The 18,418-nt window shown below is 43.9% G+C and overlaps 1 protein-coding gene across 4 annotated transcripts in view; it reads right to left on the bottom strand.

Moving 5' to 3' along the window:
* The window catches only part of SLC4A10 (solute carrier family 4 member 10), a 241,875-nt gene that overhangs the window by 183,320 nt on the left and 40,137 nt on the right, over positions 1-18,418 (bottom strand). The window contains exon 1 of one of the 4 annotated variants that reach the window (XM_069733041.1): positions 3,759-4,309. The exons of the other annotated variants lie outside the window; for them this stretch is intronic. Coding sequence (XP_069589142.1) covers positions 3,759-3,803 — 45 coding nt within the window. The 5' untranslated portion in view covers positions 3,804-4,309. Of the gene's footprint in view, positions 1-3,758; positions 4,310-18,418 lie in introns of those variants that run through there. 4 annotated transcript variants of the gene reach the window in all.

The raw sequence follows: 18,418 nt of genomic DNA, 5'->3' as shown, positions 1-18,418 counted from the left end.
GTGAAATGTTGTAATGTTCTACACATGAAAAATACAGGCGTCTGAGTTAGGCCTCTTTCACACTTCTGTCTTTTCAGACCCGTTGCAATGCGTCATTTTGGGAAAAAAAACGGATCCTGCAAATATGCCCGCAGGATCCGTTTTTTTTCCCATAGACTTGTATTAGCGACGGATCGCGATGGATGGCCACACGTCACATCCGTCGTGCGACGGATCCGTCGTGTTTTGGCGGACCATCGTCTGGAAAAAACGTTCAATGTAACGTTTTTTGTCTGCGTCGGGAAAACGTGTCGCGACGGATCCTGCGGCAATTACGTTGTTGACTAGAACGGAAGCCTATGGACACAGGATCCGTCGTGACACGTCGTATGACGGAATCCAGCGCTGGAATCCGTTTTTTTAAACTGAGCATGCTCACAATCAGGAATTTGTAGCCAATTGGCCAGACAGGCCCCAAATCTACATAAACCTGGCCTGGGGTGTCACCCCCAAATGTGCCAGCAGGACTCCTGCCAGGCTGAAGACAGCCAGCCAGTCAATATATTGGTTTCCCTGTTTTCCAGTAGCCAATCACATTTGGGAGACTTCCATTTTTAGGCATGGAAAACGGATCCATCAAAAAAAGGATGAAAAAAACAGACAAAACGGATGCAACGGATCCAATTTTTCGACGGAACCGTCTAGCGGATCCGTCAAAATACTGGATGCGTTGCATCCGCTTTCCACTATTTTTGAAGCATCCGTCGATATGTCGTGCCGACGCATTGTGACGAATTCAAAAAAACGGAAGTGTGAAAGTAGCCTAAGGCTACTTTCACACTAGCGTTTTCTGCAATCCGTCACAATGTGTCGTTTTGCAGAAAAAACGCATCCTGCAAAAGTGCTTGCAGGATGCGTTTTTTCCCAATAGACTTGTATTGACGACGCATTTGCGACGGATTGCCACACGTCGCATCCGTCGAGCGACGGATGCGTCGTGCTTCTGCGGACCGTTGGGAGCAAAAAACGCTACATGTAACGTTTTTTGCTCCTGACGGACCGCTTTTTCCAACCGCGCATGCGCGGCCGGAACTCCGCCCCCACCTCCCCGCACCTTACAATGGGGCAGCGGATGCGCCAGAAAAATGCATCCGCTGCCTCCATTGTGCAATGCGCTAAACGCTAGCGTCGGAATCTCTCCCCGACGCATTGCGACGGGGAGATTCCGACGCTAGTGTGAAAGTAGCCTAAGACCTAACTGTAAGGATTATTAGCGGAGTTAAAAAGTCTGGAAAATTTGCAACAGTGAGCTTTGTCTGGAAGGATGCTTTATGGTAGTCTGGGCTGGTGGGAAGTGAGTAACTGCAAGCAGAGAAGACAGTACATGTAAAACACTGAATTTACAGGTTTTGTGCAGGCTTGGGGTTCAAGTCTGCAGTCACTCTATGTGACTGCAGACCTGTGATTCCTCACAGTGCGCACCGTGCACGCTGTCAGGAGTCTCCAGTACCTGTGCTTAGGGCTGGCGTCCATATGTCAGCAATTACGCAAAATGCATGCTTTCAGCCACATGCCGACTAGACATGTTCAGCCTCACTGAAATGACTTGTATTGAGCAAGGCCAAGGACGTCTAGTTGGCATGTGACCTCGTATAAACAAATTCCATACTTGAGGTCACGCGCCCGCCTGCTCCGGGCACAGCGCAGGATTTACAAGTCTACAGAACAGAAACCCAAGCCTGGACAACCCCTTAAACTGTACTGCATTCCCTTGTATAGTCTGCAGAGCGCCTGTCCAAAACTGATCTACTGATCGACGATTATATTGCCACTGTAGATACTTTTATAATATTGAGGTCAGTAAATGGATTGTCATTAATTAACAGTTTGATGGTATAATTTACTCATTATGCGGTGGCAATATTTGGTCATGACATGGTGGTATTATATATAACTTGTATGATATTATTATCGGAAACCGCACTTGTAAGTAACTTGCTGAGACCCCAGAATATACAAACATACATTCTGGGGCCTGAAAGACCCTGGTTACATTACTGCTGTGCAGTCATCACAACAACCCAAAATAAACATTACTTTTTTTTTTTTACCTTTTTTTGGCCTTCTGCCCCTATTGTTCACCTACGTAAGTCCCAGTGTCACACAACCGACTATCCAATGATACCCATGCCATAATTCCCTATCTTGTAACATGTATTGTTTAATATGTTTAGTCGCTACTAGTTTTTGGAGTGGAATATTGAACATTTCCCTCCTCAGACAGCCATCATGTATATTTTAGCATCTGTATTTGGGTAGATGCAGACTCCAACAAGATTGATTTCCTTGGGGATCTACAGTAATTTAATTTTCAATAATGGCCAAGCTTCCCAGGCACGAGAGGTAGATTTAAAGCATCATCTTTTATTTATTCCATCCGTTTATGGGTATGTGCACTTGTTTGAGTATTTTCTCGCGGATTTTTCTGCACTAAAAATGCGTTTCTATACAACATTCACAATTTTACTTACATTTTTTAATACCTTCATTTAATTTTGGGGAAAAACAGCATGCGCACGAGATTACTGAAATCTCATTCATTTTGCTGGTGCTGTAATACGTAGCATTTTTATGCACGAAAAACACACTGAAAAGACACCGCAAATACTCAAAGTGTGCGCAAGCCCTAAAACCTCGGTCAGGTGGTCGGTTTTTTTGAGGCCAATATGCTGTCCGTATGCTCGACGGATAACACACTGATCCGAAAACAGCCAGTGTGCCTGTTCAGACCAATGATGGTCGGTAAAAACAAAAAAATTAAAATCGCACCATGCACTAATCTGTCTGATCTACGGACCGGACTAGTGTATGTTGATAACAGACGGCTCCTGCGCTGCGCTCGTCGGTTTTGCAAAATCAGAGACAATCACGTGTGCAATTTGTAGACGCGACTGGCCCCACATTTTAGTTCTGCCATCCGAATCCGGCCTTGCAGACAAAAATAGTAGCAAAACCATGTAGAAATGTTTTGGCCATATGGCCTTTATCAAACAATAATCTAATTTCTGCTCTAATTTCTATTAAAAAAGGGACTGTAAAATGGATGACAAAACGCAATCACAAGTCAAGACCTTGATTAATTGTATAACAGTGTCCTATTTCTATAAAAAAAAAATATATAAATATAATTTTATAATATAATAAATAAATATATATATAATAAATATTATATAAATATCTAAAATAAAATATATAATATTGAAACAATGGTTCGGAAACGTTCCAGCAATGATTGTTAATATCAATATGTATAATGAATGAGCGACGCCATCACCGGTCTGGCACCTAACACGACATGACAGACTTGGCGATGTTTGAGCAAGCATTAGTTAACACTGTAATGACGAGAGGGCTTTAACGGGGGTGACCTAGTAATGAAAATATCACCTAAATATTCCAGAAAAAAAAAAACAGGTCTCCCATCAAATGTCATAATAAATGGATCAGCCAAGCAAGTCATCATCTGACCTTTAATCTCCATAATTTTTACCTTTTTTACATTTACTAATGAACAAACCGTAAATATTTAGTACATTTAATTGCACATTTTCAACAGATATATGATATGTAAATATTGTTTATTTTTACATTTATTATTGCATTTTAATATTTACACCCCCCTATGTCTAATAATATTACACTTGTAATGGCCTGGGAAATTGCATAAATGTAATAAAAAATAAAAAAATAAAGTGACATGAAAAAAATAAAAGCCTTACCTGGTGACACAGCGCCTGGAACAAGTCATTGCTTGCAGACAGCATGGCTCCACTAATACCAGAAGCCTCTATCGATTGTATTTCTAATCTCCGTACAATGTCCGAGACCCATTTATCTTCCTATTGTTGTGAGATTTCATAGAAATAAATGTAAAAAAAATGTAATAAAAAAAAAATTGTGCTCCTATGTGACTTGGCTTTAAAAAAGATCTGCGCTGCGAAGCCCCCCGATATCTGCTCGGTGGTAACGTTAATGCTTTCTGAACAGGGTAGGATTAGTGCCCAGAGCTATGCAACCTCGGCCAACGAGAGCTTCTCTCAGCTCATCACTGTCACAGGAAAATCCATCTTGCTGCCATGGATTTATTTTCCTTCTATCTCTGTTATACCCCAACCAAAAGGAAGTCAAGATTCACTGGTCAGCTGGTAAAAAAAAAATAAAAAATAAAAAAAAATCTGCCAAGCCAGAATTAACATTACCCTGAGGATTTACAGATTAGAGGGGAGAAAAAGAAGACGGCGGTCCAGCGAAATATGACAAATAGAAAAGTAAAAGTGTTGTTGCCCCCCTCCCCTCTGCTTTTTTTACGTGATGTTCTGTCATGGAGCTGAATGGTGAATTTCTATCAATGTGACAGATGCTCGCTCATGTAACATGGGCCCTCCCCCACTCACATCCCATACTGCTGGCAGGCCGCAATCACTAGCAGCATGTGTCGCCAGAACAGGAAGAACAGGGAAAGTGCAGATATGTAGGGTAAACTGAGAGTAAAACTGCCACATAATACAAGGCAGTCAACCATTTCTAGGATGCATTTCACCTGATCTACCCTCCTCAACAAGGAAATTGCAACCCCAAGAAGGAAAAGTGGTGGAATTCTGGAAATCACCGGATGGGTAGACATGGTACCGATGTGCAAATGATGAAAAAATGGAAACAAAGTGTTCAAAATATCTCGGTTTATTCAGTATCGAGTATGAGCAGAAATCACCGGATGGGTAGACATGTTACAGATGCGCAAATGATGAAAAAATGGAAACAAAGTGTTCAAAATATCTCGGTTTATTCAGTATCGAGTATGAGCAGAAATCACCGGATGGGTAGACATGGTACAGATGTGCAAATGGTGAAAAAACGGAAACAAAATGTTCAAAATATCTCGGTTTATTCAGTATCGAGTATGAGCAGAAATCACCGGATGGGTAGACATGGTACAGATGTGCACATGATGAAAAAATGGAGACAAAATGTTCAAAATATCTCGGTTTATTCAGTATCGAGTATGAGCAGAAATCACCGGATGGGTAGACATGTTACAGATGCGCAAATGATGAAAAAATGGAAACAAAGTGTTCAAAATATCTCGGTTTATTCAGTATCGAGTATGAGCAGAAATCACCGGATGGGTAGACATGGTACAGATGTGCACATGATGAAAAAATGGAGACAAAATGTTCAAAATATCTCGGTTTATTCAGTATCGAGTATGAGCAGAAATCCAAGCAGAATTGGATATTATTAATGAGGTTATTAATGTTTGTCTGAGGAATGATCTGCCACATTGAACGCTCTTAGGCAAATCATCAAGATCCGCTGCTGGCAGCAACCTTTGCAATTCCTGGCCATTGATGTCCCAGATCTGTTCGATGGGACACAAGTCTGGAGAAGCTGCAGGTCATGGTACAGTAGGACATTAAAACCACACAGTGTGCTTACAGTAGAAGGAGCAGCATGCAGAATGGGTTTGTCATGTAGAAACATGGTTCTTGGGATACTCTGGAGAAATTTCTATAGATTCCAGCACCAAATGTAATGCCAACTTGTAAACGTACCTGGAATGAAGATTAGAGGGTCCAGCTATCATACATTATGTCACCCGACGCCATAATTCCGGGAGTAAAACCGGTGTGACAGTCCCTCGTGAAGGCCTGCCTCCCTAGACATTGGGCTGTCATCGGCTAAACCTACATATATTAACGAGTTCGGCCAACAGTCTAACAGACAGATGATAATGGGAGAGATAAGGATCTGGCATCTCTGATTTCGGACTGCTTGTCAAGCGGCACTCATAGAGAACACAGGAGCGCTCGGAGTGCTCCTGTGTATGGCAGAGACGGCCGAGATGACTGCAGGACCAGTGATCAATCACCTGAACCATCGTTTGGCCAGGGACAGACATATCATTGGTGCAACCACAGGGGTCCAAAATGTTAAAGGAGCCATATTTAACTCCAAAGCAGGTGCAATTTTGCATTTTTGGAGCTCTGTTCTTGCACAGGGGACCTTTTCTGTTGGTGTCCGCGAGTGCGTTTGGGGAACAGCTATCCGAAGAGTATGGGGGACTTTAGGCAACAAAAGCTTTTTCTTTCTTAGCCATTATATCTCATCTAATTCTAGTGCGTTATCGTAGATCCAACTAATCATGATGGTTCTGAATTGTGAAGTGCACTTAGGGGACCAGTAAAAAAACAACGTGTTCGGTACTCACATGGCACCCACTCATATAAAAGACAACATCCACAGAAATGGGAGGGTGCTAATGAGTCATATAATGTGACCTGATGTCTCACGTACTCACGTCATTCACACTATCACGTGACCTATTAACACACAGCGCTAGTCCCCCTGATTAGCAACACATCACATGAGGACGTGAAAGGTGCATCATGTCATAATGGTGGAGAGGAGCCGTCTAGGAGTGGATACATGACTTTAGAGTGCAGGAGTATCCCCATCTCCAAGATCCTATCCCAATATGTAGTGGGTGTATTAATAATATTATTATTCTCCCTGCCCTGCTCCCTTTGAGTGACAGGTCTCTCCCTATACACATAGGGAGAGACTAAAGGTACCTTCACACTGAGCGACTTAACAACGATATCGCTAGCGATCCGTGACGTTGCAGCGTCCTGGATAGCGATATCGTTGTGTTTGACACGCAGCAGCGATCAGGATCCTGCTGTGACATCGTTGGTCGGAGCAGAAAGGCCAGAACTGTATTTCGTCCCTGGATCTCCCGCAGACATCGCTGAATCGGCGTGTGTGACGCCGATTCAGCGATGTCTTCACTGGTAACCAGGATAAACATCGGGTTACTAAGTGCAGGGCTGCGCTTAGTAACCAGATGTTTACCCTGGTTACCATTGTAAATGTAAAAAAAAAAAAAACACTACATACTTACATTCCGGTGTCTGTCCCCTCGCCGTCAGCTTCCCGCACTGACTGTGAGCGCCGGCCGGCCGTAAAGCACAGCGGTGACATCACCGCTCTGCTTTACGGCCGGCCGGCGCTGACACAGTGCAGGGAAGCTGAGGCCGGGGGACAGACACCGGAATGTGAGTATGTAGTGTTTGGTTTTTTTTACATTTACAATGGTAACCAGGGTAAACATCGGGTTACTATGCGCGGCCCTGCGCTTAGTAACCCGATGTTTACCCTGGTTACCAGGGGACTTCGGCATCGTTGGTCGCTGGAGAGCTGTCTGTGTGACAGCTCTCCAGCGACCACACAGCGACGAAACAGCGACGCTGCAGCGATCGGCATCGTTGCCTATGTCGCTGCAGCGTCGCTAAATGTGACGGTACCTTGAGAGTCCTGTGGATTAAGGGGAACTGAGTAAGGAGAAGCCACATGTACAGTATGCTTTCTCTGAAACAATGGAACACTTCATGGTAAAACAAACCTGGCTAAAATAACACCGCCGGACTCTGAATCATGCTGCCAATGGCTTGGGGAGCATGAGCTACCTGTCAGGTTCCCTATAAGTGACCTGTACTCTGGTGAAGAACTACTGAACCTAAAGCTTGCCGACCACGTGTGATCCTGCTGAGATTTGCCGTTTCCCAAATGCTGATGAGCTATAGGTTGGGGATCAGGAATCTAGCAAATAGCTTTGAGAACATGAAATCACTCCTTATTGCAAAGTAATAGAATTTAAAAAAAAACTTCATATTAGTGCCTTCACGTGAGAGAAAAAAAACCCTGTCAGAGAAATTTTCACAACAAATCTGCAATGTGGGGAATTAGACTAGTGAAATTAATCAGGCAGGATCAGCGTTTCTTACATTTCTCATCGCTTTGATTTATACGGCTTTGATTTAACTTTAACACATTTTTAACAAATTTTAGCCAGAAAAAATTTCTGTTGACAGCTGATAATTATTTGGGTGTTAAAATAAGTTATTAATATGATAATTAGTGGCAAGGAATCAATGGCATTTTACCCTCTAAATTTACATAAGGCCACAGATGAAGCAAGCAGTTTTGGGCATTAACAGTCTTTGAGCTCTGAAATACCAATGTGGGGATCGGTTGCGTTACAAGGCGCTTTTTTTTTTTTTGCCTTTTTTTCATAGTAATAGATTTAAATTGTTGGAGACGTTCTTATCACATATTTCAGTCTGTTTTTCCGAAACCAAGCTGACCTCAGTTTTTGAGAATTCTTAACACACTATATTTTCATTAATTAATGAAATAAAAAAAGTGTAAAGCCATAAAATTGTGTGATTTAGACTTCAGTATTTTTGTCGGTAATATTGATTGTGCATTCCTGTAAGGGGGGAGGGAAGCCTTACCATTATGCTGAATTTCAGCTGCTATGTTATGCTGTAATATTATCTGGTACTGTTAGATGGCTTTGTTACAGCAAATGATAGCAATAGGTTATATAAGGAGCTGCTAGCAGGAAGTGAATTAGTGTGTGGCTGAAGCCACAATGGAGGCATTGGTTCCTGGTTGCTCAAGACAAAAGAGAACTAAGCTGGGAGAATGGAGTGGCTTTCAAAGAAAGGATCTTACAAAGGAAGCGAAGTCTGGTAAGCTGCTATAGAAAGGCATGATATTGGTGAATTGATTGCTGCAGTCTTCAGTTCAATCCCATGAGACATGCCTTAGAGCAGTGTTCCCCAACTCCAGTCCTCAAGAGCCACCAACAGGTCGTGTTTTCAGGATTTCCTTAAGGTACCTTCACACATAACGATATTGTTAACGATATCGTTGCTATTTGTGACGTAGCAACGATATCGTTAATTAAATCGTTATGTGTGACAGCGACCAATGATCAGGCCCCTGCTGGGAGATCGTTGGTCGCTGAATAAAGTCCAGAACTTTATTTCGTCGCTGGATCTCCCGTGGACATCACTGGATCGGCGTGTGTGACACCGATCCAGCGATGTCTTCACTGGTAACTGCGCTTAGTTACCCGATGTTTACCCTGGTTACCATGCTAAAAGTAAAAAAAAACAAACAGTACATACTTACCTACCGCTGTCTGTCCTCCAGCGCTGCGCTCTGCACTCCTCCTGTACTGGCTGTGAGCCGGAAAGCAGAGCGGTGACGTCACCGCTCTGCTTTCCGGCTCCCAGACAGTACAGGAGGAGAGCAGAGAAGCAGAGCGCAGCGCTGGAGGACAGACAGCGGTAGGTAAGTATGTACTGTTTTTTTTTTTACTTTTAGCATGGTAACCAGGGTAAACATCGGGTTACTAAGCGCGGCCCTGCGCTTAGTTACCCGATGTTTACCCTGGTTACCGGCATCGTTGGTCGCTGGAGAGCGGTCTGTGTGACAGCTCTCCAGCGACCAAACAGCGACGCTGCAGCGATTCGGATCGTTGTCGGTATCGCTGCAGCGTCGCTAAATGTGAAGGGGCCTTTAGTATGGCCCAGGTGATGGAATTGTTGCCTGTCTAGATGATGGAATTCTCACCTGGGCAATACTAAGAAAATCCTGAAAACATGACCCGTTGGTGGCTCTTGAGGACCCAACTTGGGGAACAACTCCAGTCCTCAAGAGCCACCAACAGGTCGCGTTTTCAGGATTTCCTTAGTATGGCCCAGGTGATGGAATTGTTGCCTATCTAGATGATGGAATTCTCACCTGGGCAATACTAAGAAAATCCTGAAAACATGACCCGTTGGTGGCTCTTGAGGACCCAACTTGGGGAACAACTCCAGTCCTCAAGAGCCACCAACAGGTCGCGTTTTCAGGATTTCCTTAGTATGGCCCAGGTGATGGAATTGTTGCCTGTCTAGATGATGGAATTCTCACCTGGGCAATACTAAGAAAATCCTGAAAACATGACCCGTTGGTGGCTCTTGAGGACCCAATTTGGGGAACAACTCCAGTCCTCAAGAACCACCAACAGGTCGCGTTTTCAGGATTTCCTTAGTATGGCACAGGTGATGGAACTGTTGCCTGTCTAGATGATATACTAAGCAAATCCTGAAAACATGACCCGTTGGTGGCTCTTGAGGACCAAACTTGGGGAACACTGCCTTAGAGAATGAAAGGCGTGTGGAAGAATATGACATGGAAAATAAAAAAACAAGAGGACAGTGGGGTGAAGTGTTAAAGACAAAAATGTCAGAGAATTGTCATAGAAAGAGGGGACTACAGATAGGGACGAAGAGCTCCCAAGTTGTCTGAGTGGCGTGGTGCACCAAAGATAGAGTGTTACCACTGAAAGATAATCAATAACATGACAAGAAGATGTACCACTATTCACTATGGTGGTTGACGTCACCCATGGATGGAGGAAACTCTAAAAGACGGTGTGAGTTGGGCGAGAACGTCAACACTAAAATAGATGGAATTGGAGAGATGCTTTGTGCTGTGTAGAAACTTTAACAATATGAGTTGCCAATAATTTGTAATCTGTCTAAGACCACAGCTCTGAAAACAAAAGAAAAACTGGAGGTGCTCAGTAGCAATTCTGCCAAAAAAATGTCATACTGGTCAAAAAGCCCCATGGAAGCACAGGGAAGCCCTATACAGAATTGCTAGTGTAACCCCACAAGAACAGGTTGTGACAAGGGGGCAGTCTTCCAGAGACTGACAGCTCTTTGAAGAGCAAGTAAAAGATGGCAGCCACTTCCAGTGCAAGCTCACATTTTGTAAAGAAGTGGAGTATTAAGTGAAAGCTTCCATATTACAAAACCCATCTCTACTCCCCCTCTCCATCCAACCTTGGCCATCAACTTAATCTCAAGTCGTCTTAAGCTTCAACCACATTTTACCTCTTATTCAGCCCAGCAACGTATTCCTTGGTGGCTGTCCAGGCCCAGACCTTGTTGTACACACTCACACAGGACACCAAAACACACATTTTGAGAAGGTCCTCCTCAGCCAGGGCACCATAACAATGAATCCACTGTCTTTCTCCTACAGAATGACTTCCAGGAACATTGTTACTGGTATCATAAACTAATACAGGAAAGACAACATAGACAGTTCATCGCCTCTTTCTTTAGTGGTTAGATAGTGCCAATACTGTGATGTGAAAAACAGTAGTGCTCTACAATTATTTCCTTGCAAGCATTGCTTATGGAGCCACCATACAGCAGAACATGGTGTACCTAAATGTTCATAGCAGGGAACATACAGAACATCAGGGACCATCTCTAATCCCACACAGTCTCAGGATCTGTACACACAACATTGCCTTAGTATTGTTAGGTTTATGTATTAGCTATAATAAAAGCTACAAATTTGGGAACGTGGAGTCTTAGTGTAGTCTTGCTTACATAAGTAGATTTTCTGGAGTAGTTGAGTAGAGGAGTGAAGTTCCTTCTTCGTGATAAATCATTTTGATGATATTGAGCTTAATCTAGCATCAAGTAATTCACTGACTCTAGAATACCATTATGCATGAAAAATATTCCCAGAAATGTCATTTATAGTAAAAAATCCATGAGGGTTCAACAGTAGTGTAGGAATTTGACTTCTGGAAGGTACAGTTGAAACCAAAAGTTTACATACACTACATAAAAAGACACATGCGCTTGTTTTTCTCAATACCTGACATGAAATCAGAATAAACCTTTTCCCGTTTTAGGTCAATTAGGATTACCATAATTATTAATATTTGCCAAATGGCAGAATAATGAGAGAGAGAATGTTTTAAGGCATTTTTATAACTTACTTCAAAGTCAAAAGTTTACATACACTAAGATTACTATGCCTTTAAAGGGAACCTGTCACCGCTATGAGCTGCGTCCACTGCCTCTCGGGGTTTATCTACAGCATTCTAGAATGCCGTAGATAAGCCCCCGATCTAACCTGAAAGATAAGAAAAACAAGTTATATTATACTCACCCAGGGGGACGGTCTGGTCCGATGGGTGTCGCAAGTCTGGGTCCGGTGCCTCCCATCTTCATTCGATGTCGTCATCTTCCTTGCTTCTTCTCGTGGCTCCTGCGCAGGCGTACTCACCTGCCCTGTTGAGCTCAGAGAACAGTACTGCAGTGCGCAGGCGCCAGGAAAGGTCAGTGAGGCCCTGCGCACTGCAGTACTTGGCTCTGCTCGCAACAGGGCAGATCAGTATGCCTGCGCAGGAGCCACGAGAAGACGCAAGGAAGATGACGACATCGCATGTAGATGGGAGGTGCCGGACCTGCGACACCCATCGGACCGGACCGCCCCCCGGGTGAGTATAATATAACTTGTTTTTCTTCTCTTTCAGGTTACATAGGGGGCTTATCTACGGCATTCTAGAATAAGCCCCAAAAGGCAGTGGTCGCAGCTCATAGCTCAAAAATGAGGTGACAGGTTCCCTTTAAGCAATTCTGCACTGCCCATATAATGATGTCATGTGTTTGGAAGCTTCTGTTTTTTTTGTCAATATCTGAGTTAATTAGAGACACGCTAGTGGATGTATTTTAATGCACACCTGAAACACACTGCTTCTTTGTGTAGCATCATCGGAAAGTGTCAAGGAATCAGCCAAGATATCAGGAAGAGAATTGTGGACTTGCACAAATCTGGCTCATCCTTGGGTACAACTTCAAGCTACCTGAAGGTGCCTCGTTCATCTGTGCAAACAATTATACGTAAGTACAAACAAGATGGTAATGTCCAGCCGTCATACCGCTCAGGAAGAAGATGGGTTCTGTGCCCCAGAGATGAATGTGCTTTGGTCTGACACGTGCATATCAACCCAAGGACAAAAGCAAAAGACCTTGTGAAGATGATGGCGGAAGCTGGTAAGATTCTGTCAATATCCACAATGAAATGATTACTGTATCAACATGGGCTGAAAGGCCTCTCTGCCAGGAAGCAGCCATTACTCCAAAAGAAACATAAAAAAGCCAGTTTAATGCTCCTAATTTATTTCACCTTTTAGTCTAGGTGGGTAACCTATAAGGTAAACTGCCTTTTGGGTGTTTGCAAATGCATACAGGAACAAATACCTTAATTTATAGAGACAAGTCCTGCGGTGATGAAACTAAATTTGAACTTTTTGGGCATAATGACCATCGTTATGTTTGGAGGAAAAAGGGAGAAGTTTGAAAGCCAAAGAACAACATCCCAACTGTGAAACACATGGGTAGCAGCATCATGTTGTGGGATTGTTTTGCTGCAGGAGGGACTGGTGCACTTCACAAAATAGATGGCATCATGAGAACAGAAGATTATGTGGCAATTCTGAAGCAACATCTCAAGACATCAGCCAGAAAGTTAAAGCTTGGGCGGAAATAGGTCTTCCAATTGGACAATGACCCGAAGCGTACTGCCAAAATGGTAACAAAGTGGCTTAAGTATAACAAAGTCAATGTTTTGGATCGGCCATCACAAAGCCCTGATCTCAATCCTATTGAAAATGTATGGGCCAAGCTGAAAAGGCCTGTGCGAGCAAGGCGGCCTACAAAGCTGGGTCAGTTACACCAGTTTTGTCAGGAGGAATGGGCCCAAATTCCGACCAACTATTGCGAGAAGCTTGTGGAAGGATATCCCAAACACTTGACCCAAATCATTCAGTTTAAGGGCAATGTACCAAATACTAATGAAATGTATGTAAACTTTTGACTTTGCAGCAAGTAATAAAAATGCCTTAACACATTATCTCTCTCATTATTCTGGGATTTGGAAATATTAAAAATTATGGTAATCCTAACTGACCTAAAATGGGAAATGTTTATTCTGATTTCATGTCAGGTATTGAGAAAAACATGCAGATGTGTCTTTTTATACAGTGGACGGAAACTTCTGGTTTCAACTGTATGTAACCACAAAAGATCAGGACCGGTCTGATTTATTGGCCACTAATCTGAAATTCTAATAACTCATTACCTCGGATAAACCGGAGGCTCAACTATTAAGAAATTAAAGATTATGTGCAACTGAATTATTATTTGTAGTCTTTTCTATCTTTTGAAAATGCAATTAACACTTTTTTTCTGTTAATGGACGATCTATAAATAAGAAACAGCTTTTGCTAGCACCGGATTTTCTTTTAGAAATGTTTTCCTAGATTTTCTCTCTGCTGATTTTATGCCAATTTTACTTTTTTTTCTTTGTAGAAGGAATTTTAATGCTCTCACACTGCTTAGAATGAAGAAAAATGTATGTAACTTCCTCCTAGATAAATCTGCTTTAAAATATAATTGATAATTTTCTAGCATCTCAGCTCAAAGCAGTAACAATGGAGCCTCAAAGAAATTCACGGGTCCATAGCTATACAAAATCTGTAATATGGTGACCCTAGCCTGACATGTACCCATTCTTTATCTCTGAGTGCCATTGAAGCGTTTTAGCTATATGTAGTGAAGAAGTAATGGTCACATCTGCCCGTGGAACTTGAGGAGTCCAAGGTTGCCTTCCCTGAGATTTTGGTGATTTTTTATGTTGCAGATTGTCTGCAGCATTTCAGCACCTATTAAGTAAAATAGGCTACTTGCGTTTTTTTCTAACTCATCATATGAACATAGCCTAAGAGGATACTAGTACATGCTCAGTTTAAAAAACTGAATCATTTGACGGATCTGGCACCATAGGCTTCCATTCTAGCAAACGATCCATCGCCGTCCGTTTTTTTTCGACGGACACAAAAAACGTTACTTTGTCCGTTGTCCAAAAATTTGGACAGACAATTTTTGATGGATCTGGCGAACGATGGATGAAACGTGAGGCCATCTGTCGCTAATACAAGTCTATGAGAAAAAAACGGATCCGGCGGCATCAGTCGCCGGATCCATTTTTTTCACAATTCGATGGATTGCGACTGATGGCAAAAAACTGATGTGTCAAAGGGGCCTCATAAAATGGTGCACTTATTGCTAGTGACTCTGTCCTAGACAGTCCAGGGGGTAAGCGTAAGCAGATAATTCGGACCCTGATAGACTCTTGCATTGGTCCAACTGCAACATACCATGAAGACTTCTGTCTTTTTTTAATTCTGTCTAGAAAATGACTGGTCATATCCTCATTGTCAAGATATGCCGTCACTTCTTGACTAATAAGGGTCTCATCATTTCTATCAATCCAAGGTCAAAAAGGACAGTTTTTCTCAAGAGTCCCATCCACCTTGTTGAGAAAAGCCTTTTGACTTTCCAATAAAACTATTACTATTATTAAATTTGGAGCTAGACCTCCTTTTCCAAAGGCTATACACAGCTAACAATGCGCCTAAGATTTTTCTAAATTGTTGGCATTACTTGTCTACGCCAACCAGGGTCGGACTGGCCATCGGGCAGTTCTGGCAAATGCCAGAAGGGCCGGTGGCAGTAGTGGGCCGCTCGAGTGTGCCGCTGTCGGCACACTCCCCCCGCTGTCGGCACACTCCCGACCCCGCATTCAACTATGCCGGCGTCACAGACGCCGGTACAGTTGAATGCAATGATGGAGGAGAGAGCGTCTGCTGTCGCTCCCTCTCCCATCATTCCCCGCTCTGTCTGCCGCTGACACTGCGGCTGCACGATGACGTCATATCATCGCGGACCTGCTGTGTGACCGGGCGGGCAGACTGCAGCTGCTGAGACCGGAGCCAGGAGCAGCGCAGGGCAAGAGGAAAGGTGAGTAGAGTGTTTTTTTTTATTATTATTATATATCAATGAGTGATAACTGGATTGTGGAGCTATTCTATGGGGGCGGTGCTGTATTACATTCTATGGGGGTTGTGCTGCATTACATTCTATGGGGGCTGCCTGCATTACATTCAGTGGGGCTGGGCTGCATTACATTCTATGGGGCTGTGCTGCATTACATTCTATGGGGGCTGGCTGCATTACATTCTATGGGGGCTGGCTGCATTACATTCAATGGGGACTGGCTGCATTCCATTCTATGGGGGCTGGCTGTATTACATTCTATGGGGCTGTGCTGAATTACATTCTATGGGGGCTGGCTTTATTACATTCTATGGGGGCTGTGCTGCATTACATTCTATGGGGGCTGGCTGTATTACATTCTATGGGGGCTGGCTGTATTACATTCTATGGGGGCTGTGCTGCATTACATTCTATGGGGGCTGGCTGCATTACATTCTATGGGGGCTGTGCTGTATTACATTCTATGGGGGCTGTGCTGCATTACATTCTTTGGGGGCTGGCTGCATTACATTCTATGGGGGCTGTGCTGCATTACATTCTTTGGGGGCTGGCTGCATTACATTCTATGGGGGCTGTGCTGCATTACATTCTATGGGGGCTGGCTGTATTACATTCTGTGGGGGCTGTGCTGCATTACATTCTTTGGGGGCTGGCTGCATTACATTCTGTGGGGGCTGTGCTGCATTACATTCTTTGGGGGCTGGCTGCATTACATTCTATGGGGGCTGTGCTGCATTACATTCTATGGGGGCTGGCTGTATTACATTCTATGGGGGCTGGCTGTATTACATTCTATGGGGGCTGTGCTGCATTACATTCTATGGGGGCTGGCTGCATTACATTCTATGGGGGCTGTGCTGCATTACATTCTTTGGGGGCTGGCTGCATTACATTCTGTGGGGGCTGTGCTGCATTACATTCTTTGGGGGCTGGCTGCATTACATTCTATGGGGGCTGTGCTGCATTACATTCTATGGGCGCTGGCTGTATTACATTCTATGGGGGCTGGCTGTATTACATTCTATGGGGGCTGTGCTGCATTACATTCTATGGGGGCTGGCTGCATTACATTCTATGGGGGCTGTGCTGCATTACATTCTATGGGGGCTGGCTGTATTACATTCTATGGGGGCTGGCTGTATTACATTCTATGGTGGCTGTGCTGCATTACATTTTATGGGGGCTGGCTGCATTACATTCTATGGGGGCTGTGCTGTATTACATTCTATGGGGCTGTGCTGTATTACATTCTATGGGGCTGTGCTGTATTACATTCTACGGTGGCTGGCTGCATTACATTCTATGGGGGCTGTGCTGCATTACATTCTATGGGGGCTGGCTGTATTACATTCTGTGGGGGCTGTGCTGCATTACATTCTTTGGGGGCTGGCTGCATTACATTCTGTGGGGGCTGTGCTGCATTACATTCTTTGGGGGCTGGCTGCATTACATTCTATGGGGGCTGTGCTGCATTACATTCTATGGGGGCTGGCTGTATTACATTCTATGGGGGCTGGCTGTATTACATTCTATGGGGGCTGTGCTGCATTACATTCTATGGGGGCTGGCTGCATTACATTCTATGGGGGCTGTGCTGCATTACATTCTTTGGGGGCTGGCTGCATTACATTCTGTGGGGGCTGTGCTGCATTACATTCTTTGGGGGCTGGCTGCATTACATTCTATGGGGGCTGTGCTGTATTACATTCTATGGGGGCTGGCTGTATTACATTCTATGGGGGCTGGCTGTATTACATTCTATGGGGGCTGTGCTGCATTACATTCTATGGGGGCTGGCTGCATTATATTCTATGGGGGCTGTGCTGCATTACATTCTATGGGGGCTGGCTGTATTACATTCTATGGGGGCTGGCTGTATTACATTCTATGGGGGCTGTGCTGCATTACATTTTATGGGGGCTGGCTGCATTACATTCTATGGGGCTGTGCTGTATTACATTCTATGGGGCTGTGCTGTATTACATTCTATGGGGCTGTGCTGTATTACATTCTACGGGGGCTGGCTGCATTACATTCTATGGGGGCTGGCTGCATTACATTCTATGGGGGCTGGCTGTACTACATTCTATGGGGGCTGGCTGCATTACATTCTATGGGGCTGTGCTGTATTACATTCTATGGGGGCTGTGCTGCATTACATTTTATGGGGGCTGGCTGCATTACATTCTATGGGGGCTGGCTGTACTACATTCTATGGGGGCTGGCTGCATTACATTCTATGGGGGCTTGCTGTATTACATTCTATGGGGGCTTGCTGTATTACATTCTATGGGGCTGTGCTGTATTACATTCTATGGGGCTGTGCTGTATTACATTCTATGGGGACTGAGCTGTATTACATTCTATGGGGGCTGGCTGCATTACATTCTATGGGGGCTGGCTGTACTACATTCTATGGGGGCTGGCTGCATTACATTCTATGGGGGCTTGCTGTATTACATTCTATGGGGGCTGTGCTGCATTACATTCTATGGGAACTGGCTGCATTACATTCTATGGGGACTGAGCTGTAATGCTGGATACAGCTGTAATTATATGTTATATAGTCGTGTTACACTCCCCTCACTTCTTGTAATCTACAAGTGTACAAAGATATTATACAGTCACCATGTGACAAATGGGCCTGTGTGACTTCAAATGCCAGGGCTGAATTTTAGTTCCAGTCCGGCCCTAACGCCAACAGCCAACCCTACCCCAACTTCTTCCACTTGCATAAAATGGCATAGGCGTGTGGGACATCATCCAAACATACATGAAAATAAGGAACCAGAAGACGCCGCTAGCTTAGTATGACCAATATCAACATTACTTTTTAT

This window comes from Ranitomeya imitator, chromosome 7 (genome assembly GCF_032444005.1).
Source record: "Ranitomeya imitator isolate aRanImi1 chromosome 7, aRanImi1.pri, whole genome shotgun sequence".
NCBI classification, from domain to species: domain Eukaryota; kingdom Metazoa; phylum Chordata; class Amphibia; order Anura; family Dendrobatidae; genus Ranitomeya; species Ranitomeya imitator.
This window is presented reverse-complemented; position numbering and strand designations above follow the sequence as displayed.